Source organism: Grammomys surdaster, unplaced genomic scaffold (genome assembly GCF_004785775.1).
Source record: "Grammomys surdaster isolate TR1022 unplaced genomic scaffold, NIH_TR_1.0 168, whole genome shotgun sequence".
NCBI lineage: Eukaryota > Metazoa > Chordata > Mammalia > Rodentia > Muridae > Grammomys > Grammomys surdaster.
In genome coordinates, this window is record NW_021604616.1 from 4,608,378 (window position 1) to 4,632,945 (window position 24,568).

At 38.1% G+C, this 24,568-nt stretch overlaps 1 protein-coding gene across 1 annotated transcript; it reads left to right on the plus strand.

Annotated features, from left to right (window-relative positions):
- The first annotated feature begins 22 nt into the window (after positions 1-22).
- On the plus strand, positions 23-24,568 carry Kiaa0408 (KIAA0408 ortholog). The gene is given in 7 exon segments (XM_028766483.1): positions 23-88; positions 16,425-16,677; positions 18,913-19,257; positions 19,355-19,434; positions 21,232-22,467; positions 22,469-22,548; positions 24,405-24,568. Coding segments are annotated over 6 exon segments (2,079 nt in total). The 5' UTR covers positions 23-88; positions 16,425-16,503.

The following is a 24,568-nucleotide window of genomic DNA, read 5'->3' on the forward strand; positions in this document are numbered from 1 at the left end:
CTGAAGACTGCACATCTCTGTAAAAAAGACACATCTCATCTTACACTGTCAAATTCACTAGGAAACCCCAGCAACCAAAGTGTTTCAGGTAAGGAAAAGTGAGTTATCAGAGTTTTGTGTATCTCATATTTTTCTGCCTCTTTCTTTTGTATCTTTCTTTGTTTTGTACTCTTGATTCATAGTTGACAGGTTGACTGTGAAAAATGGACTAAGTCTCATAATTATTCTGTAGGAATTGAGTATTATTTTACGCCTGGAAATTTTCACTTGGTTGCATTTTCAAAATTTATGCAGAGGCATTAAGAGGTATAAGTCAATGTAGATGTTTTATAAATTATTTCTGATATAAATTATGTAGATTTATAAGTATACCGTTCTCATGTTAGACCAAAAGAAAAACATCACTGTCTAATAAATATCTGTTGAAAATATGATATGATGAAATGTAGCTCTCTTGGAAAGTAAACAATGTTCTGACCCTGACATGGTCTGTCTCCAGAGGTATATTTGGAAGCATGCGTCTAAATGATCTTTTAGTTTAATAAGAAACTAAGCAGTCCCCTCCTATTGAATTTTTCCCACTTTCCACTAAGCCAGCTATCTCCATTTATGTATTATATATGAAGCCATGTATCCCTGACTGACTATGTTGCTTGGAGTGCCTTCTTTTCTATGATAAACTACCACACAGAACTCCCTTCTCTGCAGAAAACATGCTAGAAACAGCATGAGAAATAGCTTGAGAGGAGAAATAAATACACTGTGCAGAATTTCCTTGAGTTAAAATCTATACCCAAAGTGTCATTCCAATGGGAGCTACTCTGAGGCCTAAACTGACTTTTGTGACCCCTAGCAACCCTGTCTTCTTATATGTATCTAAAGTCAACTGGGTAAACGCTATGGACTCAAGGTTCTATTCTGCCCATCTTGTTGATAGCTTACCCACTGGAATCCCAGAGTACATGGGAATTCCAGCCCGGGACCTAGATGTAATGATACCTGCATTTATCTCAATACTGGGGAAGGTAAGACAAGAGGATTGTGAATCTGAGGTCAGCCTAAGCTATCTAACCAGACCTCAAAAAAAAAAAAAAAGAATAAGAAAAATCATATTCTTCTCAGTTCATGCATTAGTCAGTAGATATGAAAACCTATGATAAAATAAAGTATCTTGACAACAGGAAACAGATCCTGTGGGAAACTTTGCCAACTAAAAAATATGCAGGTAGGCCTTTGGAATTCCAGGAATTTAATCTGCAGGAAAGTGTTTTACCTCATCCTCTTACAGCCCCATTTTTTTTTTAATATTAACTTTAGGAAAAATTTTTCAGGAAGCTGGTTCAGTAGGTAACAGAACTTGCTAAGCAGGCATGAGGACTGGAGTTTAAATCCCCAGAATCCACGCACAGAGCTGTGGATGGCTGTACATTTTGGGTGGGCATGCTGCAACAAGGCCAGAAGAAGGAATGAAATAGAGAAGGACATTCAACATCTTCCTCTGGCCTACACAAGTGCTTGTACTTGAGTACACATATGCATGCAGTACACACACATACCACATACTATATACATACACACAAACATACTATATACATATACACTGCCTACTACACACACACAGCACATCCTACATACATACACACATACTTCATACATATGCACTACCTACTACACATACACTACATACACATACCATATATTACACACACACATACAAATATAACATATACTATGGGAGCACACACACACACATAAACTTACCACATGCTACATGTTACACACATACTACACATATCAACACACACACCACACATGTGCACTATACATACATATGCACCACATCCCCATCTGATCTTCATAACACATGTAGTATCTGCATATGTGCACATACACACCAGTACAACATCCTTCTCTGTCCTTCACTAGTGCATGTACCAACATGCTCACATACATATAGTACCTGTATATACACATACACACGTGTATACCACATAACACCACAACACATTACACATACAAATCACAACACATATACACACAACACACACACTACACATTCATACATACAATATCCCCTTCTGACCTTCATAAGTGCATGTACCTGCACACTTGCATGCATGCAGTACACACACATACACACATACACACAATTTAAATTTAGAAAATTTCACAGTAGTTGAAAACTTCAGTTTAACTGCTCTTAAAGCTCATTATCTTTTCTTTGGTTGGTATTATTTTTTACTTTGTTTATTTAATTGTAATTATTTCTGTGGATTTGGGGGGAGGAAAGTATTGTCTGGTGAATAGTTAGCAGCACTTAGGAACCAATCAATCAATAGATTTTGTTTGATTGGATGTTTTCCCTTTGGTTTTTCAGTGTTAGTAATGGAACCCAGGGTCTTGTATACGCCAGGCAAATGCTCTACCTTAGAACTATATGTCCAGCCACACCTGGCTTTTAATCTTGAAATTGAAAGGGCTAAGGATTATGTTGGCTTTCAGGAGAAAAGAAGAAAGAAGGGAGAAAAATTCTGTACATGATCAAATTGGTGTCACAAGCCTACGGGTTAAAACGGTTGGGAGTCTGAAGCAAGAAACCATGGCAAGTTTGAAGCTGGTTTGGGTTACAGTCTGAGACTGACTCAAAACCACCCAGTCATGTAACTACAACAACAACAACCACACACACACACACACATACATACACACACACATACACCTTAAAAAACCAAACCTGTCTGCTAGGTTTATGATACTTTCCCAAGTTACAAACTCAATGGAACTGAACATAAATGTTTAAGGGTTGAAACTGAAGATTGCCAGAATGTCTACAGTACTTCGAGTCAGAAATGCCCCAGCCCAGCAGTGGTCCTTAGCTACCTGTGGAGCTCCTGGGAATATATGGAAATGTTTCACGATGTACAATGACTGGGCAGTTCTCTACTGTGCTGTTGCCAATTTTAAAAGATGGGGCTGAAGAGAAGGCTTTAAGTACTCAGTGCTCTTGCAGAGAACCTGGGCTCCATTCTCATTGGCTTCTCACGACTGTCTATCTGTAACTCCAGCTCTGGGGGACCCAATGCCTGATTCCAGACTCTGCAAGCACTACAGGCATATGATGCATATACAGACCTGCAGGCAAACACGCATACACATAAATATACATAAACATAAAATTAAAATTTCGGGAAGAAAGAAAAACTTTCCCCACTAATTCAGTTTCTCAAAACTAACAAATTCTAAGAAAACAAAAGAAACACTTATGCAACGGGAAGAAAAACCAGGATGGAACAATTCGAGGAATGCATACTACAGATGTGTCGATGAATACAATAAATCAAACCCTCATGATGAGCCTGTACGATGTAACAACAAATTCATAGGCTTTCTTAAAGGTCCTGGAAATGTCTGTAGTGGTAATGAAAAGACCGTAGCAATGATTTTTGCTCTCTGGGCTAGCCAAATAGCACTGTCTTTAGATCTCATTTGGCAGCATGGATAGGAACTAATATGGCAGAATTTTAGTACAAGAATTTTATGCGACTCTTACATCGCAGCCATGCCTTCCATAGATGGAACTGTCTTAAGATACTGGAAAAGGGACATCAGGTTGTATAGGACTGGCCTGGTTCTGACTGTACTCTGGGGGATTTGGATTTCTTACTGCATCGTTGAACTTAAGGATGTAAATGTACTATCCCAGTAAATTCTGAGAAAGGCATTTCTAGCTCTGGTCTGTCAACTATTCAGCCAGGTTTCTACATGTGCTTCAGCATGTACACATGCACACACATGCACACACACGAACACGCATGCATGTGCACACAGCCAATCTGCTGTGATGTGAAATAAATTCATTAGAGTCAGGTGGTCAGAGGTCCCTGTGTCACAGAGAACATGACTGGTAAGCTAGTGAAAGGAAGGCGGTCTCAGTAAACTACCCGTGAAGTGACTTTCTCTAATATCCTTTTAAATTTAGGTTCGTCTGTAGGAACCTAGTACTTAGAGTTGGGAAGAAAAGTTAAGAAAGATGGTGTCTGAGACCTGTGAGAGTTCCCAGCAAGCCCTTCCCCCTAAGCACCTCCCCCTTCTCCCAGCCCTCACTCTTCCCTGCCTTGTCTCTGACCTCACTGCAGCATTATTTTTGTTACTTTGTTCAGTGTGCAGTTATTTCATTTTTGCTGGTTTTAAATGATCAACCTTACAAAGTTTCCCAGTTCTTGAGACAAGGAATCTTTTCACTTTCAAAGCTGAAATGGCATACTAAACATATTTCTTTAAAGCAAAAAATATTATAGATGATTTCCTTCTATGGCACTTTCTTGGGCATAGAAACAAGAGTTTTGGTTAATTTAGCCTAGGCTTAAGAAAAACAGGAATCTGCTTGGTTAGTTTTAAATAAAAATGACTGAAACTCATTAAGCAAAGAAATGTTTGGTCCAAGCCAGAATGTGCAGTTTGTGTGGTAGACTGGGATGTGGCTATTGGATTGTCTACCACTGAAGTTTGGAATGTGAGCCTAGCCACTCTATTCAGGGTCGTAGCTACATTCTCCTCGAGTCAGTCTCCCCCAGTAGAATTAGGCTCTAACTGATTGTAGGGAATAAACAGGAAGTGGTAGACAGTAGTATTAAAATCTGAGGAAAGGAATAATGGAAATTTGTACAATTCAAAAACATTATGCATAAAGACATATCTGTTAGAGCCCTCTTTACAAGAGAGAAAGGTACAGGAAGATAAGCAGTTTTGAATCTGTAATATCGTTTGAAGCAGGTGAGATGATTTTGTATACAGTTTGATGACAATGTGCCCCAGTATTCTCATGACACTTGAAAGATTTCAGAGAGAAACAAAGGAAGGATGCTTCATGTTTCCAATATGCTTCGATGAACACGGTAGCAACCACATGCTTCTGCATAGTGCTTTTGTATCAACAGTTAGGGTGAGGAGGAACGGGTGGCTCTTTCATGATGGCCATTCTGAAAGTTTGTGGAGCCATAGACTCAAATGGTTCCTGCTATGTAACCTAATACATTTCCATCAATACCTTCTCTGCTTGAACGTAGATAGATGATGATAGATGATAGATAGATAGATAGATAGATAGATAGATAGATAGATGATAGAAGAAATAGATGATAGATAGATGATAGATAGATAGATGATAGATAGATGATAGATAGATAGATAGATGATAGATAGATAGATAGATAGATAGATAGATAGATGATAGATAGATGATAGATAGATAGATAGATAGTCAGATAGATAGAGGAGGATACACACACACAGACACACACACACTTCATCAGATGCTGAACTATCTCCTTAGTTAATGCCATAACAGTTTAATCTCTCTGTTTTTTTGGACTTCTGAGATGTTTGCAGACAAGCTTTCTTTGAGGATATCATGTTTCCAAGCTCATGTGGGCTCACTGAGATACCTTGTCCTTGGGGAATGAGTCTGGCAGCTGTTCTTTCACTATTAGGACAACAATGCCACAATTCTTCCCGCTCTGCAGGATGCCTCAGACTAGAGTCCTCAGCCCTGCTCCTTCCTTTCCAGTCCTCGCTCCTCTTTCTCACCCATGACATATAAGTGAAACAAGTAACTGTCCTACGCTCCCAGCTTGTTCCTTCCAGTCTTTTCTATATGGCGGTGATTCTCCTTTTCCGTGTTGGCTGTGATGAGCCAGCAGTTGGCTTCCTATATCACTAACATTGTAGCAAACAACTTTTAGAAACATAACGCTATGGCCTGTGGGATAGACACTGTTTTTTGTTTGTTTGTTTGTTTTGTTTTTTGTTTTTAACGAACACTATGGATTATTTCCTCCAAATCACTCCCTAAATAAATGGCCAGTCTGGGCCTCAGAACTTACCGGCAAAGAGAAGTGACTCAGGTTTGCTCTCTAGTGGCGAACACTAAATAGACGCCCTTAGCAGAATGCCCTCCTTATTTTGATTCTTTGGTCATTACCAACAAGTCATAAATATGTAAATAGTAGAATTAGATGCTAAACACTAATTTGAAATCTCAAAGAGTTGTCTTTTTCTAATTTTAAATAACATACATTTCTCAAATATGATGTTATTTTACTCAGAATTTGGAATAGAATTTAAAATAAAATTTGATAGTTCAAAAGTGTTTCTTTGGACTATTTCTTACATCTGAAGTGCCTATATATAAATTCCATGATGGATCTGTTTGAGTAAAATATCTATTTACATGTCACCAGACCTCAGAATAGAAGAAGCCAGCATCCCATGACTTTCGACAAAAGCATCCAACACTGGGAAAACAGTACATTAGCTGAAATGTAATCAGCTAAGTATATAACTTCGAAGGGAAAAATGTTGTTGGGGTAGCCATCCCAGCTTTTACCCAGAATCAGAGCCTCATATGCATCAAAGTCACTCTTGCTCTCTTAACACACACTTAAAGCTCTGCTCTTCTAGGATGCAGAGAACAGACCACATTTGATGGGAAGGGGGTGTGGTCCACACTGGATGAACTGATTGGAAAAGTTCAAAGTACACGAACACTCTAGTTTTCACTAGTAGCTCAGTATAAACCTCTGAGCAGTGTGAGCTGTGGGTGACTGTAACACTGAGCCAAATCCCTGGGTGGAACGCTTTACTGAATCACAAATAAAGGGACTTGAGGAGCCATGCTGTGGACACCATGTCCTCAACTCCTCACAGTATCGTTTGGAATACATGAATTTGTCTTATTCTTCAAATCCCCCGATTCTGACCTGGGATATTGTTGCTGCTTATCAAAGTTTTATAAGTGAAATATTAACTGAAATACTCCAGATCTTTCTTCCTTAAAAAAAGAAATGGAGATACGTTAAGATTGAAAAGTTCAGCTTAGCAAGTGAGATCATATACCTTAAAGAAACTACACAAGGCAGACATTGTTCTGGAAGGAAGGATGGGCAGTGGTGGCATACACCTTTAATCCCAGTACTTGGCAGGCAGAGGCAGGCAGGTTCGGAGCCAGCCTGGTCTACGTAGTGAGTTCCAGGATGGCCAGGGCTACACTGAGAAACTCTACCTTAAAAAAACAAAACAAACAAGCAAAACAACAAACAGCAATGTCAAAAAGTTATCAGTGGAAGGAATGACTACCTCAAACATACTGCTTATAATATGGTCTCCAACTATAGCATAAAAATTCTGAGCTCTTTTCTCCCCAATTTTATTCTCTGCTCTTGGTCATTCTTATAGAAACAGAAACGCACAGTAAATATTGTTGAATGGTAACGAAGGAAGAAAAAGAAATGTGCAGGCATGAACTCAGATATTCCCATCTTAGAGCAGCCAGAGTTGTCTTAGCTTGAAGAGTAGAGGTCAGAATGCAACCTGGAGACATCAGTCCTCTCTATGCCATATATGTGGGCATAGGGTACCTAGTCTCTGCTGCTGTTCAGCTTCAGAACAGTTCTAACCCTGCCTCCCATCTTTCCATGGAAGTGCTAAGGTCACAGATGCACACCAGATCATTCAGCTTTGTACACTGGGATCGAAGCAGATCTATTAAGCTTATGGGACTAACAGTTTTACCCATTGAGCCATCTCCCAGGGTCCAAGTCTCTTTATCTGATTAGCAAAATAAACTCTCAGCTATACGGCGTTTATGGCACACTTGAGAGAGAGACTATGGCCTCCCTTGATTCAACACAGAAGAAAACAGAATTTGACAAAGCCGGAAGCCAGCATCTTATTCACCTGTCACAGCCAACATGCTGGTCCCAGATCTTGATTCTTGTCTCTTGGTCGGAATTTTGAATTTCACAGCACTGCACTGGGAATGAGAGGACCAGGATTCTATTCTTGGCATCACTGGTGACCTTGAGCGGATGATCTCATGACAGGGTCTCCCCCTTCACTGTAAACTGAGAAGGTTAGCTCGATGACCTCAGAGGCTCTTTTTGGCTCTAAATTTGGTGACTCCGGAAACACCTGCTCATGCCATTCATGTGCTTGCTCTTCTGCTTTTCCAAAATGCTCTAGCTCGTGGCTAGTGTTATCATTAGTGCGAATGTTTTTAAACCATTTTTATAATTTGCTGTATTATTTCTTAATAGTAGCTGGTCCTTCTCTATTAACTCTTATTAAATACTGTGTATATTCTGTTTCAGTTTGAAACTGGATTAGCAGGCATGCAATTCTGAGTGTGTAAAACTTTCTAAAATGGAGAACAACAACAATTTGAGTGGCTTTATTATTTTGAGATGAAATCAAATGTCCAAATGGCTTACAAATCATCTGCATTACACAATAAATGACATGTTTTCTATAAAATTGTTGTTACTCTAACACCTACTTTAGAATGTCAAATCGTTTAATGAGTAAAAATGTCACTATGGGACTATGTATACCATCATTAGTTTTTTTCAATTCGTGTATCTTGTGCACATAGCCACCCCATTTAAAATGAAGTTTGGAAGCTCTAGGAAGCAGTTTTGAACAGTTATTTTCTTTGTATCCTACCAGTTTGTTGATGTGCCTATGCCAGAGACAGAGAGAGACAGAAAGACAGAGACAGACAGAGACCAAAAGAATATGTGTTTATGTATGTATGTATGTATGTATACATATATGTGTGTATGTGTGTATGTATATTTACAAAATTATTCAGCAGAAAAGGCTAGAAGATATTCACATTAATGTTAAATTTAAAGTGACTCATTGGTAAAAATCTACATATAATATAAGAAGCTAATAAAAAGGAACCGTAGTTCTTTTTTATTAGTGCAGGAAAAAGGACATTGAAATATCCCCGGGGAAGACCAGAGTCCATAGCACAACATAACTTCTGAAAGTCAGCAAAATGCTATTTGACTTTTTGATAGAATTTCGGAAAGGACTTTCTTTCTTTCTTCTCTTTGGTTCTTGTTTATGGGTTTATGGTCTGTTTGTTTGGAGAATAGGATCTCATGGAGCCTAGGATGACCTTGAACTTCCCCAGTATCTGAGGTTAGCCTTAATTTGCTGATCCTTCTGCCTGAATCTCTCAGGTTCTGGGACTTCAGGGTTATGCCAACATGCCCAGATGCAAAGCCTAACTTGAGTTACAGGGAACACGTAGAAACTCAATGATTTGGAATGAAGAGTCCTTGGGGGCAGTACTTGAGAGCTCCGGCTGATGGTTCTAAGCAAAGTTTCTCCTTCACCCTCCTGTTTCCATTAGCACCAAGGCAAGCAGGAGAAACCAACTGTGACTGTCTATCACTCCATGTATCTGTTTCCATACAACCTTATGAAGTAAATACATCTAATTGTTTAAGGAAGAGACAGAGGCCACAGGCTCACACAGTTACATGAGGGCAGAAGAATTGAGCTCTAGGTCCCTGTGACAAAATTCCAGGGTCCCCAAACTGATTCCAAGTCTTAGTTGGCCTCTCAGAGGCCTTTCTGTGGGCTTTGTCAAGATGTTTTAGCTCTCTAAGCCATGGATATAAGTAAGATCAGGTTAATGAAAACTGTGGAGACAGTTGCTAAGGGAGTAAACTAACACAAAGCTCCACCTGATGTCCTTAGGACATAGCTCTGCTTAAAGCTGCTCACAATGAATAACTAGTGTTACTACTGTAACTATGATGGTTGTTGCTGCCGTTGGACTTATGAAGCCCAGCTCTCTAAACATAGGGAAGCATTTCTTTCAGTTATTCTGCATGTATAACATCCTTCTATGGAAATAAAGAAGCTGACCTTGGTGGCTCATGACCATAATTCCAGGGCTTGGAAAGCTAAAGCAGGATTGTACTAAGTTGAGACCAGTCTGGGATGCAGTAGTGAGTTTTAGACTAGCCTGTTCTGCAAAGTAAGACTTTACATGTTAATTCATTAGTCAGTTGATTACATTGAATAAATGCATTTTTACCATGACCAGTTTACCATTGTTAAGCAATTTATCTATATATGAGATGGTGCCTGGAGGTAGGCAAAAAATAACATGTTGTAATATGTACAGGTGGAAAACTTCAACTTGAAGATAGGAGCTTATTACTTAAAATTCAATGTAGCTTATTTGCTATATATTAGCCCTAGAGACTTTATTGACTAAAGTAAACCATTAGATGCCTGAATATAAAAGGCAAAATACATATTCTCTCTCTCTCTCTCTCTCTCTCTCTCTCACACACACACACACACACACACACACACACACACACACACACACACTGCTTTTTATATGTCTCCCATTCTTATTTTACATAAAGGCAGACATTCAATATGTTCCAACATACTTTTTGACTCACGCTTGCTGGTGTGTGTGTATATTTCACATTTTTCTCACTTTACATGATAGATGCACTTCCACTTCATCCCTGGCCAGACTTCAAAGGCACGGAAACTGCATCTCACTGAGGGGAGAGAGGGAAAGAGAGGGGATGGGGGAAGAAGATAGTTCTTGCTCCTAAAAAAAAGTCTACTTTCCAAATAAAAGAAACCTAAATACAGCCATTATCATCATGTGCAGCTAACAAGCAGACCTCTCTTGGCAAGTTTGAAAATGCTGGGCTCCATTATAAAAGTTAAAAACGTCCTGGACCTGGAGTTGTTTACCCAGAGGGAGAATTGCTCTAAAGTTACAAAGCTCTGGTTGGAAGCAGCAGCCTTAAGGCCGCCTCCAAGTCCCTGACGTCACTGTAGCCCAGCTGCTGTTGTGACACTGAGCTGAGTAGCCCTTTGAGGGTGCAATTTGCAAAGGGGTTTGTCAGGACTATTGTGGAAAATGGATGGCCTTTGTTTTATAAAAGAATCACTGAGACTGTTCTTTAAGACAACTAGCTCTGTGCCTCGACTCTTCCATTGCTAGACTGGCCATGCAGAGCCTGACCTGCCGCAGGACAACCCCCAAGTGCAAGAAGGTATGTTTCTTCCCGGCAAACTTGAAAGAGGAAACCAGTTAGGGAAGGATACAAAGGGACTGCTTCTGCATCTTAGACTAAAGATGAGGTTTAAGTAAGTGTGGTTTCAGCATCTCCCCTGCTGACTATGCTGGTGTCCTGGCCTCAGAACAGTGGGCGGGGTATATAACGGATTCAACTGACTAGGAGAAGAGGCTGTTCAGCTGCTGAGGGTGGATTTCTAAAGCCTGGACTGACAGCAACATCCTCACCCCTGAGACTGTTTCTCATTTATTCTCAGTAGTTCAGAAAAACTTTGCCCAGTGTAAGTTTTCATTAACTATTCATTAGAATGCAATCTGTGGTGGGATGAAGTTATTTTTAATATCTGTGATGTAAAATTTACAACCCATGAGTGCACTGTTGTTTGAAATTTGTAATCTAAAACTATATATATATATAGTTTTATTCAAGACTACTATCATACTCTGAGAGAGTGTGAGCTCACAGGCACTGGTGTCTTTGAGAAATCGCAGAGGCAACTTTGCTCAAGGTTGTTATTACTTTTAGATCTTTGCTTCTCCCAAGCTAAAAGTTGTTTGTATTCAAAGCTTGTATCATATTGGTTAAGGGAACTAAAAATGATGTATCTGTAGCTTAAATTGAGACTATCAGTAAATAGCTGGAGAATCAAGAATAAAGACAGTGACCCAGTGAGAAAATAAGATTGACTTCTTTGGAATTCTTTGTGCCACATTTCTTTGACCTTGCGGGAAAATGAGGAGCAGGCAGAAATAGCAATGAACAGCAGCATTTTTTTTTTCATTTTACTCTTCTAATAAAATCAAGTGAGAGGTCTCTAGGTAGATGTATTTGCTGATGAACAGCACAGGAGGAATAGGATTCCTTAATTGCCTAAAATGGTTCCAGTGGTGGATAAAAGCCTGGAAAGTGAGGGAAGGAATTTTGAAGACAGGTGACACAGTATTTTGAGGTATAGGCACGGGACTTCCTAATCCCACAAAATTGATCGGTAGCAACTTGACATCAGGCCAAATGATTTCTTCTAGGAATTATGAGGTTGGCCGTATTGCTGTCTCTGACATTCTTTCTGGAGTCTTCATTTTCATGTGTGTAAAGGACTTGAAATATAAGAAATCTGAAATATAAGAAATCTAATATGCCCAGGAAAAAGAGAAAATAATGGGAACAAACCAAATACTCAGAGCAGAATTCTCCCGAGACAGAAGCAGCAGTAGGATCAGCCCTCCTGACACTCCTTAGTTGGCATGGCTAAAATCCAGTTTCAGCAGACAAGATGGAGTTTCAAATGATCATAACTGTGATGTAGAAAGCACTGAGCATGCCTTGGGTAAAGACCTGTGACCATGGCCAAACCGAGGTAGGTCTAGGGGCCGAAACTGCAGCAGTAATCCTCTGCTCAATGTTACTGCATTTATATCTTTGCCTCCCAACCCAAAGTTGTGTATAATCAAAGTTTGTATTTTATCATGTATACTTCATGAGACCCCCTTTGCTGTTCTTAAATGTTGCTCCCTGGCAGGAGTGAACCGTCAGTTTCTCATTACAGCATGTGCACAACCCATTCTCAATCCTTTACAATCTTAGTTTTGGGGAGAAATAGATTAAAGGGAATTATGGAATGTTAGTTTAGTGTTGCTAGGGGCGGGGCATTTGTGTAACTAACAAATGTAACTACCTCTCTTTCTACACTTTCCTCTAATAAACTTCTATTCTGAAATTTGGGGATACTGAAATGAAACAGCAAGGAGCTATAGGGAAGGGGATGTAGGATGTAGAAATCCTTTCTGCTCTCCCACAGAGATCCCAGAATCTGTGGGAGGGAAAGACTGAGAGCTAAGAACAAGGAGAGCTTTTATGCTGGCTTCAGTGGAGAGCACTAAAACCAGGCTGTTGAATGGCTGATCCACTTGGCCTTGAAACTTCTCATCACAGAACATTCTGTCCCCACAAAATTGATCATTTAGCCTAACATTCTAAAGACTCAATTTAGAATGATAACAAAAAGTAGTTTTAAATATTTATCCAACTTTTTACTAGGGACAAATTGTTTTGCACTATATTTAACTTGGCGTATGCCTTTAAGAAAACTGAGAAGTACCAAGGCAAGATACAGACAAAGGGAATATAAGTTAACCCATTGAGATTTGCTTACAAGGAGGTAAAGCTGATATACTCAGTTTTACTTTAGAAAAAAAAAGGTGGCTTACAAGGAGATGAGTGAAGGAAAGGATGAGAGGAAAGAGGGAAGATGAAATCAGCACTTAGCAAGAATTTGTGGTCCTGGAGAGATGGCTCAGTGATTAAGAGCACTAGCTCCTGAGTTCAATTCCCAGCAACCACATGGTGACCCACAGTCATCTATAATGTAATATTCTGTATATAATGCCCTCTTCTGGCATGCAAGTGTACATGCAGATGGAACACTCATATATAAAATAAATCTTTAAAAAAATTCCTTATGATACAGCAGCGTTTGGGTTCTTGTTATGCATTCTCTCACTTGCTACTTACTCTTCAGAATGTTTTTTTATGCCCCTCCCCATGCTTTGTTTATAGAGGGTGATGCATCTGTGTTGCAGTGTGTATTGATGACAAGACTGAGATCCTAGCAAAGCTAAGGAAATGCCCTTCCAAAAAAACATTGCCAGAGAAACAGCTGTAAATAAACTTTCAGAACGCCTTCTTTCTTGTATGAAATGGCTATGGTTGGTTTTCAGTCATAGCCATTACCAGTCAAGAACCGAGTTTTACTCTGGCTCTGGAAAGAGGAAGCTGTGTAGACTGACCCTTCAGCAGTGATGAGTTTGACTCTGCAGATAATAAGGTCAGGATTCAGGCCCACGTGACTGTTTCCTGGGCTAGCATATTCCTCTTGTAAGGGGCAACATTGTTCTAGGATGTTTACGGATGACCTTATTGTAGATAAAAATAGGAAGGCTTGACCACTTTAAAGTCTGAGGTGTGCATGGTTCAAGAGGAGTTAGAAATAAAAAACAAACAAACAAACAAATACTTGCACACACCCGTTACACTGATTGTAGTACATCCTTGTGAGGATGATTTCTGACCAGTTACACTATTTAAACACAGTTGGAACAAAGCATAGATATTATAAAGCTTCTTTTCTAAATATCCTGTAATCACTCCACTCCCTTTTTACCATGTCTTTGGGTAAATTTGTATTGGTCTTGTGATGTCTCAAAGGTCTCTGCTTTTCCTGAGAGGTAATTCTTCCTGGCCGGAGAGTTACTTTCAGCTCACAGGTCATTATAGATAGGTTTAAAGCAGTCTTTCAGTCTCAACACAAACCCAGTCTGTGTCTCCTGGGAATAGGTTTTGCATAGACCTAAAGGATCACTAGATAATATTAGTCAAGTTTATGTAAAGCAAAAACAAAACTCTAAATTTGGGAAACTCTTTACTCTTCATTTTGTTAGATTTTCATGTCTGGCTTATAAGTGGGGTGCATAGCAAAAGAAAACCAAGACTAATGAGGAAGCAAAGGAAAATGAGGTTAGAAATGGAGAGTGAATGAGTGACCCAGGGTCATGGGAGCCTGCTTGTAACTAAACTGGAAATTGTTTGCTTTTCTTGATTGAATTAATAATGATACTGTGAGTGACAGGGAAATATGCAAATACTATCAAAGTGCAACTGGTAAATGTTTTTTGAGAAACTAGTGATATTAACATTAGTAAGTTTTTTGTTTTAAAGAAATGGAGGCCTACATAAAGAGCTATGTTTTTAATTCCTTGTAGTCTATCATAATTCATTCGTATCTTGACTGGAGAAGCCTGGCAAAAAGTAAAGTTATCTTTCATAGTCATCTAATATGTGAGTTATGAAATATGCATCTATCTGCTGTGAATTCAAAGTAGTTCTTCCTACATAATCATGCAGAATTAATTCTGCCAGAAACAGTGCACATTGACTATTGGCAGATTTGTACGTAAATAACAGAAAGGTTGTAGCATTGCCGCCATATATTAATGAGTAATTATGCTAATTGATTAGTGAATGCTGATTAATTGATAATTAATTAGTAAACAGAACAATCAGGGTTTAGGAGTTTTCTTTTCTTCTCTTTTGAGTATGTGTGTGTGTGTGTGTGTGTTTATGGGAGTTGGGGAGATCAGCCCAGGGCCTAGATAAGTTAAGTATGTGCTCCTCCTGAAACACTATGTTTCTCATTGGCATAATTATTTTAAATACAGTCATTCATTTGTAAATATGTTTGTTCTATTCAGTACAAAGACACATAATTTTATTAATAAAAACTTTCTTCAGAAAAAGCAAAAAAACTTAAAGTGCAAATTATAAGTGTTTTAATCTCTCAAATTACTGTGCATTTATTATACTGTCTAAAGTTTATAATAACTCTACAAATATCCTCACTTTAATATAAATAGGATACCAAAGTCTGTAATAGAATTATATATCCAGCCTTTTGAAGTTTATTTTTAACTCTGTGTGTGCGTGTGTGTGTGTGGTGGGAGTTATGTGCATGTGTGAGTGTGGGTGTCCACAGACTTCAGAAAAAGATGTTGGATTCCTTGAAGCTGGAGTCACAGATGGTTGTAAGTCACCCAATATGGGGGTTGAGATCCAGACTTGGGTCCTCTGTAAGAACAGTGTGCAATCTTAAGATCTGAGCCATCTCTCTGATCCCCATATCTGGTATTTTAAATTGTCTCCTCAAACCCTAAATATTCCTAAGCTGAATGTGAGAAATCAAATTACTTTGGTGACTCCTTAGGGTAGCCCAAGAAAGCAGTTTCCTATAGTTATTGTTCTATAACTGTTTTCTATAGTTATATTCTAGGCATAAATAGTGCAGGTGAAAGAGAAGAGGTTATGAATAAGTTTTAGCATATGTTAAAATTCTTACAGAACAATAATACTTTAGATTTTATTTGAGGAAGTAAAGTAACAACCTTTTCAATTTTAAGTTAGGCTACTTTCTTGATGAGACATGAGACTCTAGAGGTCACTATCTGCTTTGGGTCTTGGGACATTCTTCCCACTTGACATGGGCTTGGTTTCTGAATACAGAACTCAGACAGTTATCCTGAACTGGCTCACAATCTTAAATCATGGGCATATGTAACTAACCTGTACTGCCACATAAACAGTTAATTCCATTTTAACAGAGTGAGCACACCTAGGCAGATGCAACCATACAATTGTATCTCATACTCAAACTTGTGAATATTTATGAAGAAAGTCTATTTAGATTAGGCAGTTAGGTAAGGAAATGTTTATATCCTACATGTGCAGCTAGCCAGCTTGTCCACTGTAATTTTCCTGTTAATCTCAAAGAAGAGGAAAAGATCTTAGGACAATACCACTTTATTGACTGTATTATAAAAAAAAAGACTCCTTTATACGCAGATTTTTGTTATCTTTTCTCTTCTTTTTGTTTAACTTTCTATAGTTTGATTATGTCATTGACTTTTGACAAAAATCATATGTTGACAGAAAGCACATAAGCCTGGGACTCTGTCTTGTTTATCTCAGGCTTTATTTTAAAGGCAAGTGAGACCACTTCAAATCAAACAGTTTAACACTTCCAAGAAACAGCTAAGAGAAGGCAGAGATGAGCAGACATCCTTTGGCTGACACGCACACAGTTGCCATGGACCTATGTAAGCATTGGGAGACCACAGCAGCCGACTGGCATAAGGAAAAGATGGAGTTACTGAACCAGTTTGACAATGAAAGAAAAGAATGGGAGAGTCAGTGGAAGATCATGCAGAAGAAGATTGAAGAGGTAAGGCTTGATTTACTCTAAATGTACTGTAAAGTCTAAGTTCGAAATGGAAATCCTGCTGACATGCAATTGATATTGGGAACTATTTTGTGTTTCTTCTTCCATCAAAGAAATAAACATCTCCTTATATTTACTAGAGCAAAACTGGCTCAGTTCCACCAAGTGATATCTCTGAGACATTTATTTTATAGTCTTACATGAAAAGGAAGACTTTGTAATGTTATTCTACAATGTATCAATTTCTTATTCTCTGAATTCAGAGGCATGGTACTGGAAGTAATGTATATATCTGTATAAGTGTTCAGATACTAGAACCTAGGATGAAAATGCAGGAAATAATTTGTGGGAGATATAGTATTAAGATTATAACAACACAAGAATAAAGATCATTTTTGAGGTGATATCTGAGTAATATATACCAAAGGATGTCAAGTAATTCAGCAGCATCAAAAAGTGTGCCATATGCCAAATAGAAAAGTAGCAGTGGCCATCAGATTTATTCTGGCATGGGTCCTCCAGATATTAACACACTTACTAGGAAGTGGGTTTTTCAAAAGACATGTCATGGCTCTGATATAGCCAGTGATTTTATTCTCCTTAATCATCTCTTAGCCATCCCATACTGTGCTCTGAAATATTTCTTTCTACATGTGTTTTGGTGTACATCTAAGCTTTCTCCAGCTGAAAGTTAACTATACTTATTTTGCTCTATTTTGTTTAATACGCAATATTAAATGTTATGGTTTATTTAACAGATTACTGAGTCTCTTTTTTAAGGCCGATAAGGAAAGTAAGTGCTTTGTATGTTTGTAATGAAAACACACTTTTTTCCCCTGACTAACAACAAATAAATAGGTTGGGACTAAAACGCAGAGTGAAAAAGTGATACACCAAAACAGAAAACAGAAGAAAGGGGCTATTTCATCCTTCCTCTAAAATAAGTTGAGACATCTATGAATAATGATTCCTTTATGACCTTCAACAATTTAGAAACCGTTTTCTACTTTCTTCCTTCCATCTCCTCTTACCCAGGGACTTCCTACCTGTGCTTAAGACAACATAGTTGAGAGTACTCATACTGCCCATAGAGAATATCTCAGTTCCAGAAGGGTGTCTTCTTCTGGTCATGTACATAACAATCTACAGTGTGTAATGCTAGGATGAAATGCTGATAAAACTGAAAATATTTTCACAGACTAAAGAAAATCGATACTTGTTCTGAAAACTAAAAAACAAAACATAAACACAATCATATAATTATGAAAGCATAATAGAGTATTTTATTTAATAGCTATATTGTTTAACAAATAGAGCATTTTTGTTTAAAATTAATTGGTTCTAGTTTTAAATTTTTTCAGGATATTGAGCCATATGCTAGAGAAGTGTGTATTCCCAAGTATGCACTGATAAAATCAATGATGTTAAGTAATAATATCCCCTAGTGAGAGCATCCAACATTGGTCATGGAGGTGCTATGCATCTCTGCTGAGCCCCTGTCTGCACTAATGGCAACTGCTATTGAAAATCCAGAATGTACATACTCAGACCATTTGAAACTTGGAATAGAGATTAGCCAGAAAAGCTTGGGGGAACCATAAACCATAAAGACTAATTTTAGTAAGGCAATGCATGGGCATTACATTCTATTTTTCTGATGAGAAATCAACTCTTTGAAAAATAAAATAATTCTAGATATACAAAATGCAAAAGTACATTCACAAAATTACAGTGTGTTGAATCTATTACTGACTATTCTCTCTAAGGGCTTTTTGGATATAGCAAGAGTTTAACATTAATGAAATCATATGTTTTTAAATCATGCACTCTTATAATAGTAAAATTAACTGCCTAAATAGCTGACCATATCATATAGCAAACAAACATATTCTCCGCTCTCACTAAGCCCTTACTACTCACCCCCTCAGTGAGTCAACTCTATTTTAGAGACACTGCCTGTATGCACAAGCATTACCACCAATGGTAGTATATAGTAATATTGCAAAGAGAACGCAAATGATTTGCTTAGTATCAGGAATATTGATCAAATGTGGCCATACTGGCACACAGCTTTATTCCCAGTATTCAGAGGCAGATAAATCTTTAGGAGTTTGAAGCCACTTTAGACTTCAGAATTTCTTCTAGGCTAACCAGGGCTACAAAGTGAGACTGCCTTTAAACGAATATATTGGTCAAGTAAATTAGGGAAAATAAATTTTTAATCTTTAATTTTTACAGCTTTGCCAGGAAGTAAAGCTGAGGAGGAAAATGAACATGAATGAACATTCTAAGGTCATTGATCTTCGCCATGATCCAGATAAAACGGAGTTTCCTCCGGATCACCTCAACTCAGGACAATGTGAATTCAGAGTGCTGAATGACCAAGATGATCCAGAAAAGGAAAAGAAAACAGACAACGATTTCCTTGGGGAAGAAAGTCAAGTGTCTCCAGAACAAAATACACACAGAGAAATCAAAGTGGGGTTTCAGGATCCTTTGGCCACAGACAGGAAGGCACTTGAGCCCTGGGCTGGGGAGAAGACTTCTAAGGAGACGATAGAGTGTTCTGTTGCCCTTAACACAGTAAGTAACATTGGGGTCAGCCAGGAGCTATTTCTAAAGAAGCATGTACACTTCAGCACACTAACAGCAGCTCTCTTTTATGTGATATGGTATGAAGGCTCTTGAAGAACTTGCAAAAGTTAGTGAAGAATTGTGTACCTTTCAAGAGGAAATCCGAAAGCGTTCTAACCACAGAAGGTAGGCTGGCACCTTTGATCACTGTAGACCAGAGAATGAAAAAGAATTCTGTTCATAGTTGATGAATCTACACTGACTCATCATGTGTACCTTAGCTCATGAACCTTAAAGGTAATCTTCCAGTATGTTTCATAACGTAAGTAAGTATTAGTACTGTACTGTATTCTTTCAGTGTTTAGGTAAACTAGACTGTCTGTCCAGAATGACTATATATCCTGTACTGAAGTTCTTTCTCCATCTGAGTTTTTGACCAGAGGACGAATATACAAATTGGCAAACCCAGTTAAATTGGCTTTTAAACTGTGACAACTTTAACAATGTAGTGTTTGAACAATGTAAGTTGTTCTATTTAAACATTTTATGGCTGGGTCATTTATTTCTCAACAGTGATGTATACTGAATAGAAGTAAATGTACATTTTAAAATAACACATTACATGTCTACATGGCACAAACTCTTAGACTAAATACTAGCTAAGTTAAAAAACAACAATTTGGAATTCTGTGCATAGTCAATATGGATTATTCTTTATTGATATTTAGCTCATTGAGAAATCTGATATTCTCTTAGAATACTACAACCATAAGATTCCTTATTATTATTTAACTGTCAGGAAATTGAGAATTTCTGTGCTAGCTTGCAACAGAGTTTGCCAGCCACTGTGCACTGCCCTCTCTCTGCCTATTGAGCTCTCCTGATGTCATGTGTTGGTATGTGCTTATTGTATGTCATTGTAAGTTGTCACTGAAGCTTTTTTATAAATTGTATAATATGACTTATTTTACTTATGTGATTTTATTATTTGGTAGTCCACATTGTTGCTCTATTTTTATTTTATGCAGAGACTTGCTTTTTCATTTACAAATCACATGTAGTACAAAACTCTTATGAAAATAGAACATGAAGTTGGGTGAGTAGGGAGGTAGAGGACACGTCGGGGGAGTTGAGGGAAGATCAAAGAATATGAGCAAAATATATTGTATGAAATTCTCACAAAAAAAGCCACAAATATTGAAATGTGAAGCTTTCACCATCATCCCTCTGGCCTCCAGAAAGCACTTCAAAGCCTCAGCATGTTCTTTAATGAGATTGTTCTAAGATCTGCTACACTCTAGCACCGCTGTGTCACTCATGATCACTTTCTTTGCTCAGTGGACACACTTTATCAGAGCTCATTTCTTTGATTAATAAAATATAATCTTATTTTCCTTTCAAGTTCGAATGACACATTTAATTTGGAGTTATCTAGCACTCATGATACTTCATTCAGAACAATAGCATTCTAAATGTTATTTAGCATCCAAGGAGAAAAGTGAAGTCTGAAGAGGAATTATGAGTAGGAAATAGAAATTGCATAGGAAAAGAGGAAGAAAAGATATGACAGGAGAAAGACTGTAGAAATGGGAATGTCAAGAGCAGAAACTCAAGTGACTACATTGTCTAGTTTGAGTCTAGCATAAGTTTCAGATTGAAGAAAAATGAGGGATGACACTGACAACTTTATCCTACAATAAAGAGAACTTGCAGTAAGTGGATTTAGAATGTGTGGTGTGTGTGTGTAACATTATATACAATCACATTATTTATATATCATATTATTTATATATAGCATTACTTATATATTACATTTATATGTGTGCACACACACTATAAGTATATATTTATAGATATATAAACATTTGATCAAATTGTGACTCTTTTTTCTATAGCAGAAATGCATTAAAAAAAACTATGGCTTTTCAAAGCTCATTTGAAAAGAAAATTGTCATTAATATGCTTTAACTTATAATTGTTTAGGATGAAATCAGATCATGTTCTCCAGGCAATGCCAAATACAATCCATGTGCCTCATGAGGACCACTTGATCAGTAATGGCCAGGGCATTCTTCCAACCAATTTGGAGAAAGAGAAGCAGAAAAAGAATCTGAGCTGTACCAATGGACTCCAAAACAATTCTATGCACAGCTGTGGAATGAGTACAACTGGTTTACAAAGAAGTGAAACACCACCAACTCCCCCTCCAAGAAGTACCTCTCGAAATCTCCCCAGCTCATATTCTGAACAAGCTCAGGAAAGATTGAAGGAAAGTTTATACCACATGTGGGAGGCCCATGAGAGTCAAGACAAAACAAATAGCAATCCTCATTTCCTCTTGAAGCAGGCCTCATTGTCTCCACAAGAAGGCAAGAGTTTGAAAGATAGTACCATGTTTTCCTCTTGGACACCAGAAGTCAAAATAGATAGAAAGCCTCCAGGTAACAAAGACATTCGACTTAATTTGTGGTCATGTGACACTGTATTAGGTACAAAAAAGAGCCCTTCCAGGCCATCTCAAAAAACTAGTTTTACCTCCAGTGGAACAAAATTTGAAAAGGTGATTCCAGATAACTCTACAAAATTTCATCTTGATCTTCATGTGAAAACTGACTTTGTTCCCTCAGTGACACAGAGGGACCCAGTTAGAAATTACAACTGCAATTTTGACCCAACTCCAAGGAATGAAAAGCTGGCTGCAAAGATTGATGAGTTTAACAGAACTGTTTTTAGAACAGACAGAAGTTGTCAAGCAATACAGCAAAGTGAAAGCTATACAAAATCACCTGACAATCTCAATCTCAATACCTGTGATATCTCCACTACTCACAGAGCTGACATATCAGAAAGTGACAGAGGGACCAATGTTCTGAAAGCTAGTGACGATGTTCCTGTGCCCATGGAAAATATGTTCAGTGATCCCACAAATGTATCCTCAGCAGGCCTGGTCAAACAAATGCAGACACATGAGAGTCCTAGTAGCTATCAGCTTATGTTCCACGAGCATGATTGGCGACCAAGCAGTTTTTCTAGCCGGCCAAAGTCAGCTGACCCCAGATCAAATTACGGTGTTGTGGAAAAGCTGCTGAAAACCTATGAGACAGAGACAAGGTCTGCACTGCAAAACTCAAAATGTTTCAGGGATAACTGGACCAAATGTAGTTCTGATGTAAGTGGTTGCATCATACTGAGTCAGTGTTTAGAATGCGTCAAATGGAACATTTGCTCTAGATGGGAATCAGCAAGTGGATCAAGGAGTAGATTCAAATAAGATTGCAGAGTTGAGACAGCAAGGACTACGTCCATCTTTAGCAATAGATCTGAAATCTATTTGCTTGATCATGTATGGAGGATGCAGACGTATTTTGGCATCTTCTTAAGGTCTTGGTCCTCCATGAGGAAACACCTTAATATTAGTCAAGGGTATGGTTTCTAAAACTTGAACTAGCACATTATTTCTTTAAGACAAATAATATTAGGGACACCTGCATTGACTTGTGGTGACCTGTGTCTTTAATTTCAACACTCTATAGGCAGAAGCAGGTAGATCTCTATGAGACTGGAGTGGTTTCCAAAGTGGTTTCAAGCTATCTTGGACTATGTAGTGACACCAAGCCTCAAAAATGATAGATAGATAGATAGATAGATAGATAGATAGATAGATAGATAGATAGAGATAGAGAGATAGAGAGATGATTAATATAAAATGGTTTCAAGATGGGGAAGGTTATTTGTTTGTTTCCTTTCTTTAAGAAACAGAATATATATTTCTTGATTTACAGAGTTTTACTCTAAAGGTTTATTATTTCTGTACATAAATAATTACTTCCACTTTCCCAGTTATCACTGGTTCAGACTTTCCCACTCTATGACCCATGTTAGTCATATGAATGTGTGGGTAAAATAATTCAAAACAATGTCTAGTAGAACTCATTGGTTTGTGCCACTACAAGCCTGTCTACATAATACAGATAGTCACAGATAGTCTTTACTTGGAAATTAATAGAAATGGGTGCTTAACTAAGCCTTTATCCTGTTTTATCCACTTAAAAGTGATAGTCCTCATTTGTTGTAAAGGGAAAGGCCAAGCAAGTTGTTATTTACTATGAAGACTCATACAAAATGCCCTTTACTATATGTGACTCAAACAGCATGATTTATAAGGTGTTGTATGGTGTGCTATTATCACTAACAAGCACTACAAATAATTCCCTGGCTTTTGTACTTCTCTTCGTTTTAGCTGAAACTATAAATCTGTAGGAGCTGTGACTGGAGCCAAACAAAAACCAATAGATTTCTTCTGAACTAAGAATAAATGCTGAGTGTTTCCACCTTTTCACTGATTAGGGATTTGCAAGGCATTATTTTAGTGTTGACCCTTAGGAACAGATTGTATTGCTTTGTTTCATTAAAAAAAAAAAAAAACAGTGAATTAAATTTAAATCTCCAAAGAGACAATAAACAAATTGTAGCATGGGGTAGTTGAAAAAGGCAGGGGGAGGGGGAGAGTATGAGACACATCTGCCTCCATCTCACTTCTCCTCCTTCCTCATACCTTCCTCCTCCCACTCCTAGGTCCGCCTACCTCTTCTCTATCCAATCAGAGCTCCTGCCATAAAAAATAGGGTTATTGCTTGTCCATGAGTGAGATAATAGCATCTGAATCTGTCCTTGCTGCCTGTCTCAGATTAAAGATATTAGCTTTATTAGGAAGACCAGTTGGAGGAGCTGGAAAGATGGCTAAACAGATAAGAGCACTTCCTGTTCTTCCAGAAGACCTGAGTTCAATTCCCAGTTACCACATGCTGTCTCACGTGTCTGTAACTCTAGTTCCAGGGAATCCACTGGAACTAGAAATCTAACCTCCGTGTAAACCAGTCACACACATGGTGCACATACATAATACATACATACATACATACATACATACATACATACATACATACCATCCATATATAGAAAATAAAAACAAATAAATCTAAAACGATTTCATGAAAGAAGACTCATTGGAACCATAACTATAAAATCTCAAGAACACTTTTATTATTGTTACAATGATGATGATGACGATGATGATAATCAAAAGGATATTTGCTTGATAAAGGTGGTATGTATTAAGAGATTACAGCATTTGTTTATGTTGTAGGAGTTCATAGCAGTGAAACCTTCCAATGGAAAAGGATTTTCCCGACCTGCTAGACCAGCAAATCGCCGGCTCCCATCCAGATGGGCATCCAGATCACCATCTGCACCCCCAGCCTTGCGGAGCACTGCCCACAGCTATAAAGTCTCTCTGCAAACAGAAGCCCAGATGCTCTAG